This window comes from Ursus maritimus, unplaced genomic scaffold (genome assembly GCF_017311325.1).
Source record: "Ursus maritimus isolate PB19 unplaced genomic scaffold, ASM1731132v1 scaffold_8, whole genome shotgun sequence".
In the NCBI taxonomy this organism is placed as follows: Eukaryota; Metazoa; Chordata; class Mammalia; order Carnivora; family Ursidae; genus Ursus; species Ursus maritimus.
In genome coordinates, this window is record NW_024426996.1 from 42,915,933 (window position 1) to 42,940,245 (window position 24,313).

Below are 24,313 nucleotides of genomic sequence, written 5' to 3' on the forward strand. Positions count from 1 at the left end.
ATTTAATTCGCACAAGAACCCTGTGAAATCAGTAGGATTACTGCCCCTGATTTACAAATGAGAAAACTGAGGCCCAAGGCAATTAAGTAACCTGGTGAAGGATACACCTTCAGTTAGGATTCAGACCAGACTGTCTGATTGCATGTTCTGGAATTCCCTGCTTTTAGCCACTCACATACACTGCTTCCCTCCCTGGAGTTACAGCTCCTCGGTAAGTGTTAGCTAGCCTTGCTACTGCTGTTGTCACTGCATGGATGGATGGATGCATGTGTGCACGCACGTCTGTGTGCTTGTTTGCACGCATGCGTGCATAGTTGTGTGCGTGCATGTATTAAATCAAGCAAGTTAGTGAGAACACGTGAAAGGTGTGCTGTTGATTAGAGAGCTTTATTTAAAAAAAATTTTTTTTTTTAAATTTATTTACTTGACAGAGAGAGACAGCCAGTGAGAGAGGGAACACAAGCAGGGGGAGTGGGAGAGGAAGAAGCAGGCTCCCAGCAGAGGAGCCCGATGTGGGGCTCGATCCCAGGACTCTGGGATCACGCCCTGAGCCAAAGGCAGACCCTTAACGACTGAGCCACCCAGGCACCCCTGATTAGAGAGCTTTAAATGGGTGGTTGATAGAAAAGGTAATCCTTCCCTCCTCTTTTCCAAGCACATTCTGAGGGCTGTCCTTAGTCTTCTAAGTCTATTCTTTACATTTTGGAGGTTGGAAGGAACTGAAGGGCACAGGGCGGGGGGGGGGGGCAAAGAAAAAAACGGGAAGGGGTATATTCAGCCATTTCTTAGGTTAAGACCTTGCAACTTTAAACACAAAAGTGCCTATTTTTTAAAAGCCAAACCCAATGCAATGTAAGGTCAGTGGAATTGTTTCTGAATGCCTGTACTTGCTACATGAAAATTATTGCAAGAAACAGAGGCATTTCTTCAAGCAGCTTTTAAAAGAGATATGGACCGTCAGTATCATCTGTCCTCTAAACACCTTTCTTACTTCTAAAGGGACAAGCAAGGGTCCGGGAAGCGGATGGTTCACATCTGAATGGTTTGTTTATGTTACTGAGCTCTGACTTAGCTCAGAAGATACTCAAGTATGGCCCCACGGATCCACATCACACTGTGAGAGAACCAGAACAAGCACAGCAGACACCTTCGTTTTGTTTAGGCGAGACTGACAGTGCAGCAGTGTTGTTCCAATGTTCTGTACGTCACTTTAAAGCTCCGTGGCCTCTTGTCAGTCATGTGGGCAGAACCTACATGCCCTGTTTCATAGCACTTTATGTTAATATTTTCAATTGTTATTACAGAATGTTTAGCATGGCAGAGTATAAGTTATACACTTTTATCTTCTATGATATATGGTTGGCATTATTCATGATTTACTCAGTACTAAGTCACTGGTTGTAAATGTTATCCTTTGGGGATAAAACTCATTCCCCATTCCTCATGTCCCCTTATAGGAGGACTTGTTTAGAAAACCATGTCTGGCCTCGCTCTCTCACCTTTTACTTTTGGGGAGGACTTTTCTAACTACTTGAGTTTGGCAGAATGAACTGGGCATGCTTGTCTCAATTCCTTCCTCTCTCTTCTCCCTGGAACCTGCCAGCTTGCAGACAGGGTGTTTTTGGCACGTTCTCTCTACCTAGGGGAGAGTTTGACGGGGCAAACTCTGCCCTTGCTGGTAGGTGTGCTGCTTTGGGGGAGTACGTTTCCTGTGTTGTTGGGGGGAATGTGTCAGCAGGCCCATGTGGACACACTTAAGCCTTGTCGCCCACATAGGTTTATCAGAAATAAGAGATACTTTGATCAGAAATGAGAGATACTCTGATCTCCCTGCCAGATTCCCCTGCCTGCCCATCAGTGGACTGTGAAAACACAAGGGCAAAGGGAATTGTCATTTAGTACCCTCAAATCCCAACAGTAATAATCCTGTAGGAAAAGGAAATTTCCTTTTTCTGTAGTCTGATTTAGCACGTGATCCCAAGTATGAGCCGGCTCTGAGTTGGGTCTACCTAATGCCTCACCACGTGACCCCATCTGACAAGTCATCTAACCTCTCTCAGTCCACAGTCTTCATCTGTAAAGTGGGGCTATAATGGCCCTAATTGTGTAGAGTATTGCACTTAGCACACCACTGCTGGCTCACACGGCATCACACGGCTGCTGCCCTGTACCATCACTAAGGACGGCCTGCATCTCGAAGGTCTCTATGCCCCATTCTTAAAACCAGCTGCATAAGGAAGAATACTTTGGGAGCAAAAAGAAGAAGAAAGGTCAGTGCATGGAAATCAAAGTGATGTATTAATCCTATCTCTTGGCATTTGGGTACTATTAGAAAGACCAAAGAAACCCACTCATGATTCCCAAAGTGTGTCACCACAAAATCCACCAGTTTGTCCGAGATGTTAACGGTCAGTGTGATGGCTGGTGCGATCTCGCCCTCTGGTGACGGAAGAAGGTGATGCTCTGATTTCACAATTGGGTATCGTGACAAAACCATAATCCTGCATTGGAATGAAAAGAAACAGTGCATCACCGTTGGTCTCACCATATCGTGGAGACAGGACTAAGCACAGGTGTTAAAAAGGGACCTGTCGCACTTCAGGCAAACCACTGAGGGCCGTTCAGAGCACTAACGCGTAGTCAGCTTGACAGGGCCATAAATCTCTGCTATTTAGCGCGTCTCGCTGTGTCACTAAGCACAGCGCCATCAACTCTGTTTTAATAGATGCTATGGAGATACAAAAAGGGCAGAATTAGTAATACACAAATCCATTCTCCTTGCATTGTTACTGTGGCAACATATTTGCATAAACAATTCTAATATCAATCAGCACATTTGGGAATGTACAATCTTCCCAGCAAGGACACGGAGTAACAATTTACAAAATTAGAAATTACAAACTGTCCGATGAAGATATGAAAACATGCTCTACCCCACTCCAAGGCCAAGAACTACATATGACAAGAATGAGCGGAGCTCAGACCGCAGCCAGCTGTCTTCCCCGGCTGCGGGCACTGTCTCTCTCTGGCCCCTGATGGAGTCCCTCCAGCAGGAACATCTCTACAGTGATGCTACCTGAATCTACATACATGTCCCTTGTCCTGTCCCACTTGGCCCTCCAGGCTGCATGCAACTTTCTATGGGACATAACTGAACTAATCCAGAGGCATCTCAAATTTAGCACAGTCCAGCTGCTCTGGCTGGTCGGTCCCATCCATTAAACAGCACCATCTCTATCATGTATTCAGGGAAAAAACGGCGATGATGCCCTTGTCCCTTCCCGGCGCCTGACACCTAAACCATCAGCAAGTCCTGTCAGCTCTATTCCAAAGTAGTTCCTGAACGTGCCCCCTTCTCTCCATGTCCACGGCTCCCACCATCATCTCTCACCTGTGCTAGTACGCCTACCTCATCACCTGTCTCCCTGCTCCTTCCCACTCTTGTCCCGAAGAAGCTGTTCTGGGAGCAGCCAGAATGATCTTTTTAAAATGTAAATCAGATCAGGGGCACCTGGATGGCTCAGCCATTAAGCGTCTGCCTTCGGCTCAGGTCATGATCCCAGGGTCCTGGGATGGAGGCCCACATCAGGCTCCCTGCTCAGCGGGAAGCCTGCTTCTCCCTCTCACACTCCCCTTGCTTGTGTTCCCTCTCTCGCTGTCTCTGTCAAATAAGTAAATAAAATCTTTTTTTAAAAATGTAAATCAGATCAGAAAGCTCCCATCTGAAAACAGCCAATGTTTTCCCATCAAAACTGAATTACTCAGTCCTCAGCGTGGACTATATGGCTCTCTAAGATCAGGGGCCTGCCCTTGACCTCATTTCTTACCAGCTCCCCCTCAGTCCCCACAGTCAGGCTCACCAAGCCTGATCCTGCCTGAAGTGTTTACACCGGCAGTCCCCTCCTCTTCCCGAGGTTGGATCCTGGGTCCTTCTCATCATGAGGTCTTCACAGAGACCATTCTGACCATCCCCCTTGCTCCTCCTCCCCAGTCACTTTCCTTTTCTACATAGCGCTTACCACCACCTCAAATTCTTATTTATCTCCATGTCTACATGTTTCTTTTCTCTTTCTTCACACTAGGACGTAAGCCCCATGCACACAGCATCAAGTCAGACATGCTTAGCATTGTAACCTCGGCTCCTGCAATGAACGGTTTATAATGCTGAAGAACTGAAAATACCTTTCAAGCACTCATGGAACATGTATATCTTCCACACCTCCTCATCCCGCCAGGAAGCACCCCGGGACATACTCAGAGAGGACTAAGGTGTGACAACATCAACTTTCCCCTCAAAGCCCATGCTGCCTGGTCTTCGGGGCCACGTTCCCAAGGTACACTCACCCCCAAGTGTGATCCCTCGTGCTTGGGCCAAAGTCAGTATAGAAACCCAACTTCTCCCCTAACCACATGGTTAAGTCATTGTTCCCAATATAGGGCTTAGAGGCGTCACTCTCCAAAATCGTTATGAAATCTGCACCTATTCAGGGGGAAAAATGCACACAGTGAGTCATCACAGTTGTGCAAAAACAATTAGCAAAACTTTATTCTTAAACCCTTTGCCTTTCCTCATAAATAATAAAAAAAAACAAAGTAATTTCTAATGAGTCACTGAAGTGAAGCCGATCAAACCTGAGCTATAAAAGGAGTTTTCCCATGTTCAGAAGGTAATTAAAACATGGGACACCTTAAAGAAATGCAGGAAAGAATAAGAGCATAATCTCTAAATTTTCTAATATTTTTAACATCTTTCCCAAAATTTAAAATAAGCATAATGCCTTTCTCAAATACCCAACTGATGTTCAGAAATAATAGAGTGGTATGCAACAGCATTTTACTCCTGGGAAAACACCTCCATGGTATTGGCACAGAAGCGTCCTGGTTTTTTCAGACCCTGGCCAGTGGTACCTCCGAGGCCTATAATCAGGACGAAGGGCGTGGAAATTTCTCAGAGGCATTAGAATTGCACAGACCCCCAGCAATTTCTCAGGAGACATGGTTATCATTAGGACTAACCAGAACAGTTTAGCCCTTTCTGCATTTTGCTCCATGCTCCACGAAGTTCATCTAAGAACCAAATACCGGCATCTTTGAAAGGATGCTTCATACAAAGATCAACACCCCAGGACACGGAAACTTAAAAACTGGCCCTTAGGCTCTTGAGAGCAACCTGCTTCACAAATGAGCATCACTCTGACCCATTCTGCCTTTAACCCAGCTGCTTTCTGATCCCCAACAGTGGGTCCCCACGCAGCAGAAGGCAGCAGCCGGAGTATCTCTAAGAGCAAAGGCATGACAAGAACTCCCTGCAGATGCTCAGTATGAGGCTTTGTTCAGAATTAACCGAATTAATTGCTCTCGAAGACAGATGTGGTGGTAGAAACTTAATCCTTCTGCAGCTGCCCACCAGAGTAAAGCCTTTTTAAGAGATTAGTTTATGACCCAGCAAAACCTCCTCCTGTTACTTACGATCTTGTTCAAAATAAAAATAACAATAGTAGTTTCTCAAAACCTGGAACTGATTCCAATAAAAGACTCACCTGTTTGATTGAGTACTTGAGCCGCTCTTTCTAGACTGGACCACCCTTTGTTGTCGTAGCCAAACCTGAAAGGCCAGATGGCAGCAGAGACATCTGTGGCCGGTGCCTGAGGAGTAGTGTTAAGGATAATTTAGGATGACTATGAATGGTGGCAGTTTCTCCACCTTGCTACCAGAATTCATATTTCAGCAAAGGAATTTTCTTGGTGAATTTGCCCACATTTGATCCATAAAAATAAGGTACTCTTTGCTAGATGGTATTCTCATAATAAATCTTCTGTGAACTTCTAGCTTAAGCTTAGAAATTAGGAATATTTGGAAAGTGAGCATTTATAACAAGCATTATTCATAATAGCAAAAAATTAGAAGCAACCTGGCTGTTGTTTCAAGAGGAAAAATAGGAAAATGGATGAGTAAGTGGTGTCACGTACATAAAATGGAATACAACACAGCCCTAATAAATGAGCTGGGGCTGCATATTTCCATGCGGATCAGTCTTGTCAAGGTGATTTTAAATTAAAAAAGATGGGGCGCCTGGGTGGCTCAGTCATTAAGCGTCTGCCTTCGGCTCAGGTCCTGATCCCAGGGTCCTGGGATCGAGCCCCGAGTCAGGGCTCCCTGCTCATCGGGAAGCCTGCTTCTGCCTCTCCGCCCCCCCTCCGCTTGTGTTCCTTCTCTCACTGTCTCTCTGTCAAATAAGTAAATTTAAAAAAAAATCTTTAAAAAATTAATTAAAAAAACAAGTTGCAAAATGTACATGTCAGGTGTCATTTAGGTAAAGTCAAAAACATGGAAAAACCAGTATCATCTGGGGTTATACTGTAGGCAGTAACAGAATAAAGAAATGTGTGAAAATGATAAACACCATATTCCAGATAGAGGCCACCCTTGCACAGGAGAGGAATGAGATCACAGGGGGATACGTAGAGTACTTCAATAGATCTATAAAGCAGTCTGCTGATTCTGACTGAGTTATACATGTTGTTACCCCCCTGCTGTCCTTGCAAGGCCAACGTTCAGGAGCACAGCCCCCTTGGAGAGTTCATCTTTTGGGTCCATGGGCTTAGTCAGAGAATCACTGCCCAACCCTAACCATCCATCTCAAATGAATACCTAACTGATCTATCACAGGGATTCTGAGAAAGAGTATGGCTAGATTAGAACAAATCGACCAGCACGACTGGAAAAGCAACTTAAAGTGGACCATACAAGTTCAGGTTGGGAGAAAGATAAGTAGCAACCTCTTTAGAATGGGGGGGGGGCACTAGGTAACATAAACAGCTCAGTGTGCTACCCAGCCCAGTAAGCTGGGCTTTTCACCCTTATACAGGAAAGATCATCCAGTTGAGTGAATGTCATATAAAGAGAATGGAACCATCAACAGGGATTTCAAGAGGCATGATATATTCATCAAGCTATCCCTTTTCACATAACTCTGTAATTATAATTAACTGGATTTCATCACTCCAAAACCTGTTATTCTCTCATTCTTCCCCTGTCAATAAACGCCACCACCCTCAATCCAGTTGCTCAAGCCAAAGTCATTCTTGATTCCTTCTTTCTCCCCATTCAGCAACATCAAATCCATTAGCATATCCTATCAACTCTACTTTCAGAATACCATTGACTCTGGAACAACATGGGAGTTAGGGGCGCTGTCCCCCTCACAGTTGGAAATCCACGTGTAACTTTTGACTCCCCAAAACCATAACTATGAATAGCCTACTGTTGACTGGAAGCCTTACCAATAACATAACAGGCGATTAGCACATAGTTTGTACATTCTATTATACACTGTATTCTTATACTAAAGTAAGCTAGAGAAAAGAAGATGTGATTAAGAACATCATAAGGAAGGGAAAACACATTCCCAGTCCTGTGCTCTAGTTGCTGAGACTGTAAGTTTACAACATCTGTTCACAGTATAAATCGTCTATCAGTACCTATATCAACATTGTCTTATACGTTACAAAACACTGTAGATGTTACATGTATTACTAACAGTAGACAACAAAAATGAAAAGATAATGTGAAAAAGAACTTCGTATTTACTTGCAGCTATAACAGTTCATGCACTGATAATGAAGCAGCAGCAATATGTCTGTTTTATGGTGACCTAGTGTAATCGATATGGCTGCTTCACGGCAGCCTAGCCTATACACTGATGAATGCATCGTTATCCAATTTTTATGGCATACAGTATTACAGTCATAATTGTAATGCAGTTTGGAAACACTGTTACATTTTTTTTAAAAAGCACTTCCATGTAATGATAGACTGATACACAGTTTCTCCAATTATGAGAGAGAGAGAGAGACATACTATACAGTAAAAGAATTCTTTGAAAGCAGAGTTATAAAACAGCAGGAAAATGGAGATGTTATTAATTTTACATTAAATACACTCACGTGAGGCCTACATAAGGCTAGGCTGTCCCCTCCAGAGCAGTCTTGCACTCCCTGTTCTGTGCGATGAATACGTAGGCGGCAAGGCCAATGATGACCCCGAACGTCTCCTACAGTTCTTGCCGTATAGGTATTCGATTTTCACACACACACACACACACACACACACACACACACCAGATAGACTGATTAAGTGTATGGCCTGATGATTATTTACAATTCATGGAGTGGAAGTGGACCATCATTAGGTCTTCATCCTCACTGTGCTCACGTTGAGAAGGCTGAGGAAGAGGAGGAAGGGAAGGGGTGGTCTTGCTGCCTCAGGGGTCCCAGAGGTAGAGGAGAAGAAAGGAGAGGCAGGCCCACTCAGTGTAACTTTCTGGAAATATATTGTCCTTATTGTCTTCCTTGCTTTTCCATTTCCCTAAAAATGTTTCTATATGGTCCAGTCCTTCTTCCACCATTTGCTTTAGGGTGAGTGCCCCTGTCCTGGAAGGGTCTGTGTCGTAAGAAAAGTCAGAAGCAGGCTCACAGAGTCAGACCCCTTCTGCCGGATTGTCTAATGTCGGTCTGTTTTCTGGGGCCGCTTCTTCTGCATCTTTCTCATCGTCTGGCACTGGTGCAGAAGCCCTCCTCTCCATCAGGTTGTCTTCTGTCCATTCCTCTGGGGTGCTGTCTGTTAGCTCTTGAATTTCGCCAAGGTTCATATCTTAAAACCCTTCAGCCTCCACCATTTTGCCACTATCCACAATCCCCGTCAGGACTCCCTTGACTGGCCCTGTCATAAACTCCGTGAAGTCACGCACAACATCTGGACACAGTTTTCTCCAGCAGGAGTGTACTGTCTTGAGCTTGATGGCTTTTGTGGCTTTCGCTAATAATCCTTTGGTGCTGTGATCCTTCCAGACTTTCATGATGTCCTGTCTGTCAGGGTTCTCCTCCATAGCATTGACAATTCCTTCACAGAGTGCTATGTGGAATGGGCCTTAAAGGGCCATGACTCCCTGATCTAGAGGCTGAATCACAGACGTGTGTGGGGGCAAGCAGACCACGTCGGTGCCTTTGGTGTTGAATGCATGGGGTCCTGGGTGGCCGGGGCATTGTCTTATATCAAAAAAACCATAAAAGGCCGTCCTTACCGGCAAGGTACTTTCTGGCTTCAGGGACAAAGCATCGATGGAACCTATCCAGAAAAAAGGTTCCCATTGCCCAGGCCTCCTTGTTGTACAGTCAAAAGACTGGTAGCTGGTGTTTATCTTTCCCATCAAAGGCTCAGGGTCAAGCAGCTTTTAGGTAAAGAGAGTCCTCATCATAAGCCCAGCTGCGTTTGCACAAAACAGTGGATGGCACACCCCGCCCGTCTTAAATCCTCGTGCTGGCTTTCCATACTAATAGATACACTTCGTGCCATTTTTTTTCCCCACAATAGGGCACTTGCACCTGCACTAGAAACCTGTTCAGGCAGATATTCTTTCTCCTCAGTGATGTCCTTAATGGTGTCTGGGAACTCGTCTGCTGTCCCTTGGTGGGCAGAAGCTGCTTCTCCTGTTATCTTGACATTTTTTTAAGCCAAACCTTTCCAAAATTAAATTCTCCAGCTTTAGATCTTTCACCTTCCGTTTGCTTTGTTGTTATATAATGAGCTCACCTTTTCTCAAGTCGTATTAGTCTATAGGTGTGCCTTTCTGACAGCAATCCTGCACCCACACAAAAGTTGCATTTTCAATATGAGATAAAAAGGTATTTTGCAAAAAGTGTAAGGTTTTCATGCCTGCGGGTTTGGCTGCAGCAACAGCTTCACAAATTCCCTTTTCTTTTTTTACAGTGGTCCTTACGCTGGATTCATGTCTCTCAAGTGTTAGTGAATGCGGCTGCAGACCCCAGTCTATAGGATACCAGGCAATCAACTTTTTCTCGTCCTGACTGTTCTCTGCTTCTTGGGAGCCCTTCTAGCATCACTAGTGGTACTCTCCATGGGTCCCGTGGGGTTATTCAAGGTCTGTGGTTTACAGACAAAAACACATGAGAACCACAAGAGATCGCCTTTTTTTTTTTAAAGATTTTATTCATTTATTTATTTATTTGAGTGAGCAAGCGAGCGAGAGAGAGAGAACAAGGGGAGGAGCAGAGGGAGAGGGACAAGCGGACTCTACTCTGAGTCCAAGACAGGGCTTGATCGCACGACTCCGAGATCACGACCTGAGCTGAAATCTAGAGTGGGACGCTTGACTGCCTGAGCCACCCAGATGCCCCAAGAGATCACTTTTTACTGTAATAAGAAATTTACTAGAGACAAACTGCTTGCCTGGAGATTAGCACCACACAGCATTTTAAACTGATACAACACTCGAGCTCACTGCAATAGCAACAGGAGGTGGCTGCGAAATTATGACAGTAGCATGGTATGTAGCACAGCTAATGTTATGCACTTATGACTTAATACGGCACCCTTACGTTTGTTTACATTTCTGTCCCCTACAAATGGTGCCGTGTACGATCTGGGTTTGTGTGCACAAGTTTTGATATATTTTAATTTTTTATAATAAATTTGTGTATACTCTATTACTAAATGACAAAAAGACTAGTATCAACATATAATTTATGCATTCATAACCAACCTTTTTCTGAAATTTTTCAGTATTCTAGGTAGGGCAGTTTGCCTGCAAGTTTTTTCAAATTGTTGCAAATCTACAAAAAAACTTTCCAACATACTTATTGAAAAAAATATGCACGTAAGTCTACTGGCACAGTTCAAATTCAGGTTGTTCAAGGGTCAACTGTATATTCTAAGTCTATCCACTTCTCCCTAACTCCATTACCCACCACGCCCACCCAAACGTCCATGGTCTCTCTCCTGGACAACTGAAAAAGCCTTGTAACTTCTCTCCCTGCTTCTACTCTACAATCCATTCTTCACAGAGCAGCCAAACTGATATATATATATGTCATGTTTCTTCATGCTCCTGCGCGAACTACTCCAGTGGTTCCCACTGCAAGAAAAATCAAATGAGGACGCCTCACTGCGCTGTGTGAGGCCATCTATGATGGGATCCTCCCTGCCTCTCCCTCATCTTCTACCACTCTTCCCCTTACCCACCAAGTCTCAGCCACACTGGCCATCCTGGGGGGCCTCAAACACACCACACTTACTTCCCCTCGGCCCCACGCATGCCCCTGCCCGAATCCTCACCCCTGGCTCTGTGAAGAACTGGCTTCATTTTAGCTTTCAAGTCTCAACTCAAATTTCATCCTGTCCTCAGAGCAGCCTTCTCTAAGCACCAGACCCCGTTACTCTCTGCTCCATGACCCTACTTCCGAGCAGCCTGATCTAACGTGATGGTCTATTTGTTTCTCTGAATACCATCTTTCTCCCTGCTAGAATGTAAACTCCACGAGGGCGGGGGTCTTGTCCAACTTATTTACCTCTGTACCCCTGGAACCAGGTACACAAGAGACATCTAGTAAGCGTTTATCAAATGAATGAATGCGTGCATGCGTCAATTTTAAACAGGTAATAAATCCAACTGGAATGACTCTTTTTAAAATGAGTCCCTGGCTGACATTAGGTGTCTTCTTCTTTTTTTTTTTTTTTAAAGATTTTATTTATTTATTCGACAAAGACAGAGACAGCCAGCGAGAGAGGGAACACAAGCGGGGGGGTGGGAGAGGAAGAAGCAGGCTCACAGCGGAGGAGCCTGATGTGGGGCTCAATCCCACAACACCGGGATCACGCCCTGAGCCGAAGGCAGACGCTTAACCGCTGTGCCACCCAGGCGCCCCAGGTGTCTTTTTCTGACTGACATTATGTTGCAATAACAACAACTAACAATTAAAGGACAAAAGAGAGAGACCATATCATGAATTATTTACTTACTAAAGAATAGTTACCAAAAAAAAAAGAAAAAGAAAAAAGAAAGATCTACTGAGTTCTGAATATGTGCCAAGCACTTTCTGAGGTGCTGGAATTACAAAGGTAAATAAGAGAAGTGTGGTCTCTGTCTTCAGTATAGTTTTTTATTTATATGAAAAAATCTGCCTGGTAATATAGAATACTAAAATTCAAAGTCAACCCTCAAATCCTGCTTTAGCCAAAACTGTAATTCTAACTGCATTATGAAACACATCGAACTTCACCAGAGGAGAGACAAAGTACAACACTGCAACTTACTACTCTTTCTTCTGCCCACCTACCTAGAAGAGAAAGGACAATAAAACATTTACAACTGTAGACAGCAAGAGAGAAAAGGAAGACAGGAAAACTTCCATGACCCATCAATACACAAGCTACCCAAATCTTCAAATTCAAGAATTATCTATAAGATCGTTTTTATTTTTTTTTTTTATTTTTATTTTTTATTTTTATTTTTTTTTAGATTTTTTAGATTTTTTAGATTTTTATTTATTTATTTGACAGAGATAGAGACAGCCAGCGAGAGAGGGAACACAAGTAGGGGGAGTGGGAGAGGAAGAAGCAGGCTCATAGTGGAGGAGCCTGACGTGGGGCTCGATCCCGGAATGCCGGGATCACGCCCTGAGCCGAAGGCAGACGCCTTAACCGCTGTGCCACCCAGGCGCCCCTATAAGATCGTTTTTAAATCAGACTCTCACATTGCTGCCTTCAGCAGTTGTCTGCCAAACAGCACCAAAATGCCCATTATAAAGTAGTTCTTTATTTCATCGTTTAGATATGTTAAATCATGGAATGGAAAATATAACTTCATACAACAAAATTATGAGCATCTTGCCTTTAAAACATGGGTCTATTCCAAGAACCCAACTTCATGACATAGTCCTATTATGTTATCAGCCTACGACCTAAGGTTTCAAGAGATGGTTTACAGGGCCCTGAAGTCATGAAATGCAGATCTACAGGTCAAGCATAATGAAAAGTGTACAAATACATGCACATGCATACACACCATAAAAAATTCTGTATCAAAAGTTTTCATTACTTACCCCTTTGCCCAGTTTCCTCTCATAGGTTTTATGCCGTAGTCCTAATCCCAAGAGCCCTACACCAACAAGCAGCCACAACACTAAACAGAAAGAAGAAATCATTGTTTAAAAGAAACTAAGTTTGTCTTTTTAAAAATATTTTTTTTTGTAAATAATGCTGTAATAAACATAGGGGCACACAGATCTTTTCAAATTCATGTTTTCATTTTCTTTGGGTAAATACCCAGAAGAGGAATTGCTGGATCACATGGTAGTTCTATTTTTACTTTTTCGAAGAACCCCCATACTGTTTTCCATAGTGGCTGCACCAGCTTGCATAGATGAATGGATAAAGAACATGTGGTATATATATTCACAATGGAATATTACTCAGCCATCAAAAAGAGAATGAAATCTTGCCATTTGCAATGACATGGATGGATGTAGAGGGAATAATGCTAAGTGAAATAAGTCAGTCAGAGAAAGACAAATACTATATGATTTCACTCATGTGTGGAATTTAACAAAACAAATGAACACAGAAAAAAGAGACAAAAAAAAAAAAAAAAAGACCCAGACTCTTAACTATAGAGAACAAACTGATGGTCACCAGAGGGGAGGTGGTTGGGGGATGGTGAAATAGGTGAAGGGGATTAAGAGTACTCTTGTGTTGAGCACTAATGGATAGAGTTGTTGAATCATTATACTGTAAATCTGAAACTAATATAGTACTGTATATTAATTATATTTGAGTGAAAATAATAATTTTATGAAATTATTAAATCTATTAGTCAAGGATTTTGTGCAAAGGAGAAATGTCTAACTCCTGGGTTAATTTTCATGTGTGATATGTATGCATTATCCATACTTGCAACTCGGGTTTGTTTGGTTTTTTTAAAGATATTGTTTATTTATTTGAGATTGAGTGAGAGCAAGAGAGATCACAGAGGGAGAGGAAGAGAGAGAAGCAGACTCCACTGCTGACCAGGGAGCCTGATGTGGGGCTTGATCCAGGACCCTGAGATCGTGACCTGAGCCAAGGCAAGATGCTTAACCGACTGAGCCACCCAGGCACCCCTGCAACTCAGGTTTTAAGGGATCTTCCCTGAAAATATTCCAAGAACCATGAGCTTAAAGTAAAAATAAATCATAAATATATACAATAAATAATATGCAAGAAAACAGGTCTCCATGAGCAGTAACCAGCAGGGGACAAAAGCCCTGTAAAATCAAACTTACAAACACTTCAGATATTGCAGCTTTTAGAATCAGAATACAAAACAAGCATGCTTAACATGTGTCAAAAAATAAGAGGGTATTCAACAGGATGACTAAGAAATAGGAGATTAAATTAATGATTGGGAGAAAGTGTGAAGAAATAAGATAGACTTCTAGAAATCGAATGATGTAATAAATATAATAATTGCAGTTAGAATCACAGTGGACAAGAAAGGTAGTACACAGAGCTGAATAGAGAATTAGTGCAAGGGACGGCTTAAGAACAAAGGTAGATACTATGAAAGAGGCTAAGGGACACGGAGAAGCTACTAAGAAGATCCAGCACAATCTAACTGGAGTCAAACAGGAAGAAGAGAAGGAATGGAAAAGCGGCAATATTTGCAGAAATAAAACTGAGAATTTTCCAGAGGTGATAAAAGACATGACTCTTCAGATTCAGAAAGCCCAAACACTAACAAGCAAGATGGGGGGAAGACGGAAGGGGCAGGGGCAGGGTGGGAACCACATCCAAATAGACCGTGAAACCCCAGCATCCAAAACAAAGAGAAACCCTAAGAGCTGCCAGAGAAAAAAGGCAGATGATCTCCAAAGGAGCAGAGATTACACTGACAGCTGACTTCTCAACAGCGAAAACTGAAGCCAGATAACAGAACAGTATCTTTAATGTGCTGAGAGCAGGAAAAAAAAAAAATCCAACTACTAAAAGAATAGAAATTGAAGGTATAATTTCCAAACTAGAAAGAGGGGTAGGAAGGAGGGGATAAGAAAAAAAGCATAAGAAAGCCCAATCAATGCAAAAGAAAACAAGAAGAAAAAGAGGGAGAAATATACCCAGAGAAAGTAGAAAAAGCAAAAGCAAAGTAAGATGACAGAAATAAAGGATAATGCCTGAGAAACCACAACAAAACTAGATCACATTTTCAAGCTGAAAGACGAGACTGAAGGTCTAGAACAGGCAAACCAATGGTGACTGTAAAAAGATGAGTAGTTGCCAGGGTTTGGAAGAAGGACAGAAGGACGAACGGGTGGAGCACAGGGGATGTTTAAGGTAGCCAAACTATTCTGTGAGACGCTGTAATGGTAGGTAGATGTCATCGTACATTTGTCAAAACCCACAGGACATACCACAGGAAGAGCGAACTCTGCTGTAAACTATGGACTTCACTTAGTAACAATGTGTCAGGACTGGCTCACCAGTCATAACAACCATAGCACGCGGGCGCGATGTCAGTAACGATGGCAAGCGTGGACAGCATCACCGTCTCTGTGGAGGCGCGGGTGTGAGGGGCTGTATGAAGGAACTCCATACTGTGTCCTCGACAGATCTGTACATCTAACACTGCTCTAAAAAGTAAAATCTATTCTTTTTTTTTTTTAAAGACAAAGATAGTGGTTGCCACTGGCAGAGGCAGGGAAGGATGAACAGGCAGAGCCCAGAGGATTTTTAAGGCAGTGAAATTACTCTGTATGACACTCTAATGATGGGTACGTATCATTCCACATCTGTCCAGACCCACAGCGTGTGCAACCGCAAGAGCAAGCCCGAAAGTAAACCATGGACCCTGGGTGATAATGATAATGTCAGTGTACCCTCCTCAGTTATAATAAAGGTAAGAAGAGGGGTGCCCGGATGGTGCAGTCGGTTAAGCGTCCAGCTTGGTTTCCGCTCGGGTCGTGATCTCAGGGTCGTGAGACTAAGTCCCGCATCAGCCTCCGTGCTCAGTGTGGAGTCTGCTTGGGATTCTCTCTCCCTCTGCCCCTCCCGCTGCTCTCTCTCTAAACAAACAAATAAATAAATCTTCAAATAATAATAATAATAATAATAATAATAAATGTAATAATAACCTCTGGTGGGGGTTACTGATAGTGGGGGAGGCTGTGTGTATGGGGGTCAGAGGGTGTATGGGGAATCCCTATACTTTCTGCTCAAACCAAAAATGGCTCTAAAAAAAAAAAAGGCTGTTTTAAAAAAATTACACAGAACTGTCTAAACAGCTCTGTAAATAAATGGTTCCAAATGCCTCAATCTGATGAGTAAACTAGAGAATTCTGGTTCTTAATTCTACTACTGCTACCAATAACAACAATGGCAACACTAAAGGCAAAGCTTGTCAGGATTAAAAACAAACAAAACCTACCAGGTCCTAGGAGATATACCTAAAACACAAGAACACACAAAACAAACTCTAAATTTTAAAAATGTCCCCGAAATTGTAATATAATCGTTTCAAATTATGGTGGAACATATATGAAGGCGTTTACATAATGGTCTTATGGCTTTGCGACATCTCTTTTAGAAATATATTACAATTTTGTTTAGCTTATTTTCTCTTTACACTATAATGTTTTGTCTTCTTTATAAAAATATCAAGGCACAGAGGATGGAGACCTATTTTTATACATCTTTGTATCCTGTGTAGTTACGTAGTGCATTGTATCCTAATATGCTATCTGCAAATGTCATCCTTTCAATAAACATTTTTATTTAATCCAGTTCATTTGAAATTAGTCAGATTGAATAGTCAACTAACTTCACATCTGGATTTCTAGTTCATCAATATTCAAAGTGTTAACATATTTAAGCTCCCCAACAAGGAGAACAAGAATTGAAATAGTCTGACATAAGAATAGTTCTAATAAGAACAAAGCATTTTAGAAATTCTACCTGTTAAGTAATCTTATCTACATGAGAAGTGAAACAAAACTAATACAGGGTATTTGTGGTTGAAATGAGAGGCTGTCAGAGATTTGCTTCGAAGTATTTCACCAAAACCAGCAAGGAAGACAGCTGTTAACAACACTGGCAAAATGTTACTAATTGTTGGAACTGGGTGAAGGGTACATGAGGGTTCATTATACTCTTTAATTTCATATATGTTTGAAATTTTATTAAAATTAAGGACTTTAAAAAAAAAAGAAAGCAAAACTTACAAAGTTTCATGTATTTTTCACTCTTTCTGAAAAGTGCTTTAGGACTATTTTTTGTTTGAAGAAAGTCAAGACTTTTCTTAGGACCAAATAGCATATTCAGTCCAATAATTAGCATCACTGTCCCTGTTAAAAGAGAAAGCAAGGACATTACATTTTAATCCAAAAATCCTCCCAATGGTAAATTCCAGGAGCCTAGACTTCATTTAAATGGACATACCCTGAAAATTCAGTTGTTGAGTTAATTTACCTCAGCGCCTAAGCAATTATTCTAGTAGAGCTTTTGATAATTGGGATTGATCCTAAGATATCAGCAAGGGTTCTAGGAACCCCGCTTTAAATGAGAAGACTCCAGCCTTTTCTCGGTGAGGAATGTCTTTTAATTTCCTGAGTGTTTCCTTGTTGTTAGGTTGGTCATAGTGTGCTTTGTTGTGGATTTTGGAGAGGAGCGTGGAGTACCAGAGAAAGGAGACTTCTGAACTGCTTTAAGGACTGAGTTTTCTGCACTGAAAAGACCTCAAATGCACCAGGTTGAGGAGCACCAGAGGAAGATATGTAGATTCTTAATCCAGCTGTGTTGGCGACAGTAATTCTGGCCTGGGGTGTGGTCCTCACACAGGCTGCACGGTGCGCTTCGCACTGCGCCCATAAGGCGGGCCAAAGAAGGGGAGCTCCGTGGGGATGCATTACAATGTAACTTAATATGTAAAGTTTACATCCTTCCCAAGTCCTACACGATGAGAATGGAAACAGAGGTATGACCGAACAATATCTAAATTAGGAAGTGTCAAGTAGAAGTTACGCTTAGGTGGAAGGCTAGCAAAAAATATATATATATATGCAATTTTCAGGAAATAGCAGGAGTTAACTTGATGATAGATGTATTACTAGTTTCTGATTTAATACAGATTCTCTTCAATTATGTTAAAAACTATGCTGAACATTACCAACTTGTCTTAGTTTTTGTGGACTTATCAATACATCACTCTTACTAAAAAAAAAAAAAGTTTCATTGTATGCAGCTGTAATAAAGCCATTTCTGCAGTCCCGTAAATAGTGAGAAAAAAAATTCAAAAAGCGCATCATTCATAACGTTCTAAAGAAATAAACTCATGCTTAGAATGGCTCTTACTGTTGTTCGTTTTCTCCGCATGGCAGACCCCTAAGCAAGCTGGAGTAAGAAAAAAGCAGGGCATTGGACAAGAAGATAGAGCAGGACAGAGCACACACACCTGAAAGAAACCAGAAGAAATACACAGTTTGCAAAGCCAAGACGATTGCAGAGAAAATGCAGCAATATCTGTCTCTCAGTGGGTGAGAGCATGGGTGTTTACCAGAAATAGCGAATTCTCAGTTGTTTTTAAACATTTCATATAACTAAAAAATATATATCTTCCAAATCAGCCTTTCCGACAGATGCCTAGCTCAGGGAGTAGAAAAGTTTATGTGAAAATGTAGCTGTTGGAAAAATACCAAGGGCCCAAGGGGGATGTACGGCGGAATTCTAGACCTCTGTGCAACACTCACCCCAGCTGTAATTCCGTATTTGTCTACTTTCATGCATGGCGCTGTCCCCACTACACTGACTGTCCAGATGGGCACAGACTCTAGGTCTCTTCAAGCCCCAGCACCGGCACTGGGCCTGGGACATACAGGTGCCCAGCAATTTTTTTTAATGACTAAATGAACAAATGGAAAAATGCATTTGTGAACAAGCAAGGACTGAATCCCCTACTGACATGTTTTGTCCCCTCAGTTTTTCACATTTTTTTATCCTGGAAGCATTCGACATGTTTTACTCAAACTGAAATGACAGGCGACATTTGGTTTGTGTATGCCTGTATTTGTCAGTAATTCTGTCCTTGCCAGAAAGCGATTTTTGAAATATTCAACTGAGCTAAGTTTATGAAATTTTCATTTTGATGCATAGTTTATAACCACTGAAATAGAAATTTATTTGTTCTATGATTTGGGAATTTATCATTTAGACTAAGATTCATATACGCAAAATATATTTTATTGGCAAAAATACGGTAACTAAAAATCATAGGTAAGATTTGGGGGAACCAAAAAAAAATCGCACTCCCTTTTTATATCTATGAACCAACACTGAAGGGGTCCCGTGAACACCATGATCTTTCCTTTTCCCACCACAGCCTGTTCTACCAGTGTTACGTGGTATTTCGTTACTCTCTCCTATGGATTAAACTTGGTTTTTTCCCCACAACTAATTTACTTAAAAGGTCTTTGCAGTAATAAATATTCCTGAAACTCACTGATGAATTAAGAAATCATTTAAGTAGTAATTGAGACATTCCTCTAGTTGTTTTATTTTTATGAAGAGAGTCTATTTTAATAAAAAAGGTAAGATCATCCTATTTATCTCCTCCAGTAACGTAAAGTGCTAAATCCTAGTCAGCCTGAAGGGTCTTTTCAACCAGTTACTTTAATCCAGACCTTTCAAATATACTCACCCAAAAGCACATCGGATCTCTCTCTAGTGTAGACACCTCCTGGGACAAATTTAAAAGCCGTGCACCACGCACAGAAAAATATCTCTAGAAGATAAAATATCATGGCAATGGTCATGGCTTTCCCAGGGCCCGACCCCGAGCTAAGAAGGTGTCCAAGCACTTGCGGCCACACGGATGCCGTGAAGAGGGCGAGCACACAGCCAGAGACAGCAGCTGCCCACGGGGGCAGGTAGAGGAGGCCCGCAGCCGAAGCTGCTCCTGTTTGTGACAGAGAGAAAGAAAAAGAATCAGACAAAAAGAAGAGTCTCTTCTGTTTTCTAAAAAAAATAATAATAATAACAGTGGGCTCATAGGCTAGCCGATATATAGCTGTTCAGAGCTGGAAGGCAGCTATAGGGCACACAGGTCCAGTCTCCAGACTGATGAGCGACTGAGGATAGCATGGTTAACGCGATTTGCTCAAGGTCACGTGGCTAGTTACTTGCACAACTGGAGGCAGGATGTGAGTCTAGTAACTCTCAGTCCAGAGCTATTTCTTCGGGAAGGGCAGGGGAGAGAAAAAGGCATTTTTAGGTTATTTGTGTTAAGATCCTAATAGCAAAAACAAAACAAAAACAAAAACGGAAAAAACCTGAAATTATCTGTAATACCAAAACTATGTCCGTTGAATTTAACCAGCCAGATCCAGGACATTAAGAAACATGGAGAGTCAGCGTGGTTTCTAGGACGTTTTTGTTAAGGAACTTTCTAAAGGACTGTGCGTCCACTTGAATGCTGTCCCTTGTCCTGTGGTATGTAAGTGGGCTTTCCCAAGCACACGTCCCCAAAAGGAGATGTGGCTGACAGAGGATGAGTGGGCTCACGGCTTTAGCAATTCTGCGGTCGGTTCATTCATGACCCAGCAGCCTAGTCGGTGTTGAGGGCTATGCCATCTGCCCGGTCCACAGCAGGCACTTCGTAAATGTCTGCTAGTTTGCTGAGCCCAACCTGAGAGCGTAACATTTCTCCCAGTTCCTGTGACATCAGTTCTGAGGCAGCACATCAGGGTCTTACGGCACCCCATTTGGGATCCATCAGGGTAACACCTTTCCATCAAATGTGACATCTTACAGACAATTCAGTCGGTGTTGTGTAATGGTGACCCACCCTTCCAGGATGTCTCCAGCAGGCTCCTCACTGCTGGGGCAAGAACTCCAGAAAAGGAGTAGGGAGCAGCAAGTGACTCCATCCAGCCNNCTTGTACCACCGCAGGGCAATGCCGTGGGACTGCCTAGCCCTCCCTGCCCCCACTTCAAAAAGAACATCACGCAGAGGAACGTGAGAACCAGATCCCAGAACCCTCTATAACCCACAGAGGTTAACCCCACACTAAGATCTTATCATACTTAGATATGACAATGGTTACTTTAATAATGAAAAAGTTATTTCATTTTGAAATCAACAAAGGTAATGACTCCTTGCTGTAGAAATTTTTTTAAATAGAGAATTTAAAGCAGTTAAGGACTGCCTAAGACCGAGCCAATCACAGCCAATACTCATCTGTATTTTCCCTCAAGTCTGGTTCTATGTACATATAAAAGTATTTTTATACTAATGGAATCATACCACAGATTGAGGATTACATTCTTCATTTTATGTGACATTATATCAAGAACATTTTCTCATAACATTGTCTTTTTTTCTAAATTATTTTTATATATATACTATACTATGGATAAATACAAGTTAAGCCACCATTTTCCTACTGTCGGCCATTTACAAAGCTTCCGACACTGTGAGGAACATCTTTCTTGGTCAACTAATCTCTTACTGCATTTGTGATCATTTCCTCAGAAGAATCCTTTAAAAAGAGACTTAAAAGTACAAGTACCATATCAAGAGGTAAAGGCATTTTAGAGTCATTACTTATGGTCAGCTGCTTTTGTGAGAGGTAGAGTCAATCTTCATTTCCTCCAGAAACCTTGCCCAAAGTCTCACCTTGTGAACCCTGCCGAAATTCTTTCTTTCTAAAAATCTTTACCAAATTAATGATGAAAACAGTTATCATATTTTGAGTTTCACTTTTCTGATGATTCATGTGTGTGAATTTTTCCTGTTTACCACCTTACAAAGGCTTTTTTTTTTTTTTTAAAGAATGAGTCCTGAGTTGATATTCTAAACGAAAAACATTAGAATGACTACTGTTTCTGTCTTACTACAAAGAATTATCTGGAGGGAAAGAAAACACCTTTTCAAATCCCCTTGACTGTTACTGCTTTTATTTTGAATTTCTATTTTAAAACAGGCTATTTTTAAATCCACTACACCTGTATTTTTAAATAGGTTATAAATTCAAAATCTAAAATTCAAAAAGGTGAAACGGAGTCTCTGGGCCCATCACCCACTAGTTCCCCCTAGTGGAGGCAACCATTGTTAGCACTTTCTTCCGCTTACTTCCAGAGATGGTCTGATGCTTAGGAAGAAATACATGCGTGCGTGTGCATTTCGGTCCCTTTTTCATACCAGTGGTGGCATATCACTGCTAATCCCTTTGCCTTTTTCACTTAACTGTATATCTTAGCTGATTTGTGTTTGAGACAGAGTCCTTCCAAATAATCTCCTCCAAATCTTTACATCTAAGGCACCAAGCAGAATTAATGGTAACTGAATATTTCAGTAATATTTATAAAAACATGTTGATACACCTGTTTTTTCTTTTAATAGAACTTTGATTTTAATAATTTAATTGCCATCAAGATTTAAAGCTCCTGTATCTTTGCATTTGTAAAATTCTATTGGTCATTGCCATGATTTATTTCATGTTGGGACCGACTGGGACTGCAAATTTTAACTGTACAATGAAAAAAAATAAGGTTTTTTTTTTAATACTCTGCTCTTTGAGATGGTTTCCAGAGATGGGTCGCAGTGAAAAGGGGGCACCATTTCGGGGTAATTGTGTGAGCTCCAACTTATTTCAGGTGAGCAGAGATGGAGCTGAAGCCCGTGAATTGTGGCCCCGCTTTCCTCTTTACTGCAAAGAGCCCATTAAAAGCCACAAATGTGCTTGCCCCTTGGGTCTTTTTAAACTACTATTTAATACTTCAGAGAGACAGCAAAACTAGATTAGGTCTGACTCTACTTATCTGGGGAAATGAGTATCAGCATAACACTCGAGGTTCATTGTTTTTCTGTCCTTTATCTAATAGTTTATGTTTCTGGGGACCTTGGTTTTCCATGTTTTAAGTGAAGCTGCCAATTCCCTGCCCAGGAAGCAGGTTGCTTGGATCACATGAGAAAAGGCACGATATCCATGCCTGAACAAACTTCCAACGTACTTCGTGTCCCTCTCCACAACGGAGTACAGATTAAGAAGCTATGTATGTTCACTGCAAATTCGGCATGTACAAAAGTCTCTGGCCCTTTTCTTGAGGAATCTCATGAGGCATCTCTCCTGGGAAGAAAGGTTACTTCTGCATTCCCTTCATACAAACTTCCACAGACCCCATATAGAATGCCCACCAGAAAACACGCATGCAAGTGGAAACGGCTCAACGTGACTGCAAGGGTTTGCTCACACAGCTCGGGGAGGATGAGGGCCCGGCTACGCTCATTAATTGAGCCTCTATTTGGATGACTTGTATGTCTCCACGCAAGGGGGATGGTACTCAGGGTGTAGAGACATCTACTTACTACGCCAGTCAACCCGCATCTTCTGTTACTGCTACACAGTCTCGAACCCACACAGGGCGTCCAGAGCGACACTCTGGATCACCGGCTTAACGAATACGTATCGGGGCCTCTCTCCTCACGGGAACCAAATACGCTGTTTGCTCTGTCGCAGAGTGGGGAGTTTTTTATTTAACACTAGAGCTGACTCTAACCCTTTCTGCCTTTTAGCGGGAAGGGAGAAGAGTGGCATAATTCAGTCATAATAATAAAATATAGTCATAAAAATAAGTAGTTGCTCCTCAAATACTATGGCCTCCATCAAGATTCTGTAATCCTAATGGGTGTGACGGGGAGGAGAGGGTCCCAGCCTTGGAATGAGCAAACGTGAACCCCAAAGCTGGGTTGAGGGGTGACAAGCTAAGGAGGGTGTTCCTGAAAACCAGAGAAGCAGGGAATCTTGGAGAGGGCAAGAGGTCTGGCAGCATGGTGAAGTCTGACCTCCATCTCCTCAGCCCTGCAGGAACACCGTCGCTGACACACATGCGTTGTTCGGGAGATGGGGGAGAGATTGCAGGTGTCGTCAGGTAGCAGTATGGGGCTACAGGAAGAGAGGCGATGAAGGAGGAGGAAGCAGGAACCTGGAGCCAACAGGCACTGGCACCCTTGGTGACATCCGGGTTACAGTGGCTGCAGATGGTTACAACAGCCACTTGGCAACAGCACACATTGGCATGGCCGCCTTGGCCATTGACTTCCACTCCAGGCACGCATGCTGGCAAGGAAATTGTCAACCAGAGCGGACTGGCTGGCCCTTCTACAGGCCAACCCCACGTACCTGTAACCCACCAGATTAAACTGGAACCAGGAAACCATGAACACGCCGAGAGCATCAATCCGCTCGCCAAGCCCAGCAGAACTGCACCTCTGTAAGAAAATGACAAACTATGGGGCATCTGTCATCATTAATATTTCATTGTCCCAAATATAAAAGGGAAATACATCTCCTACCTTTAGGGACAGCCAAGAGATAAGATGAGGGTGAAAAAAGCCAGAGCTCATGAGAACCCATTGAAAACCAATATAATATCCATCCAGAATGCGGAAGTAATAGCAGCTCAGGCTTGAGACAAATTATGATCATTGAT

General features: G+C 42.3%; 1 protein-coding gene across 1 annotated transcript in view; it reads right to left on the reverse strand.

The window, feature by feature from the left end:
* Positions 1-24,313, reverse strand: part of CWH43 (cell wall biogenesis 43 C-terminal homolog) — a 62,477-nt gene that overhangs the window by 25,215 nt on the left and 12,949 nt on the right. The window contains exons 6-12 of the mRNA XM_040625409.1: positions 24,004-24,092; positions 19,521-19,778; positions 17,050-17,172; positions 12,901-12,980; positions 5,541-5,646; positions 4,345-4,480; positions 2,352-2,501 (exon numbers count right to left, since the gene is read on the reverse strand). Coding sequence (XP_040481343.1) covers positions 2,352-2,501; positions 4,345-4,480; positions 5,541-5,646; positions 12,901-12,980; positions 17,050-17,172; positions 19,521-19,778; positions 24,004-24,092 — 942 coding nt within the window. The remainder of the gene's footprint in view (positions 1-2,351; positions 2,502-4,344; positions 4,481-5,540; positions 5,647-12,900; positions 12,981-17,049; positions 17,173-19,520; positions 19,779-24,003; positions 24,093-24,313) is intronic.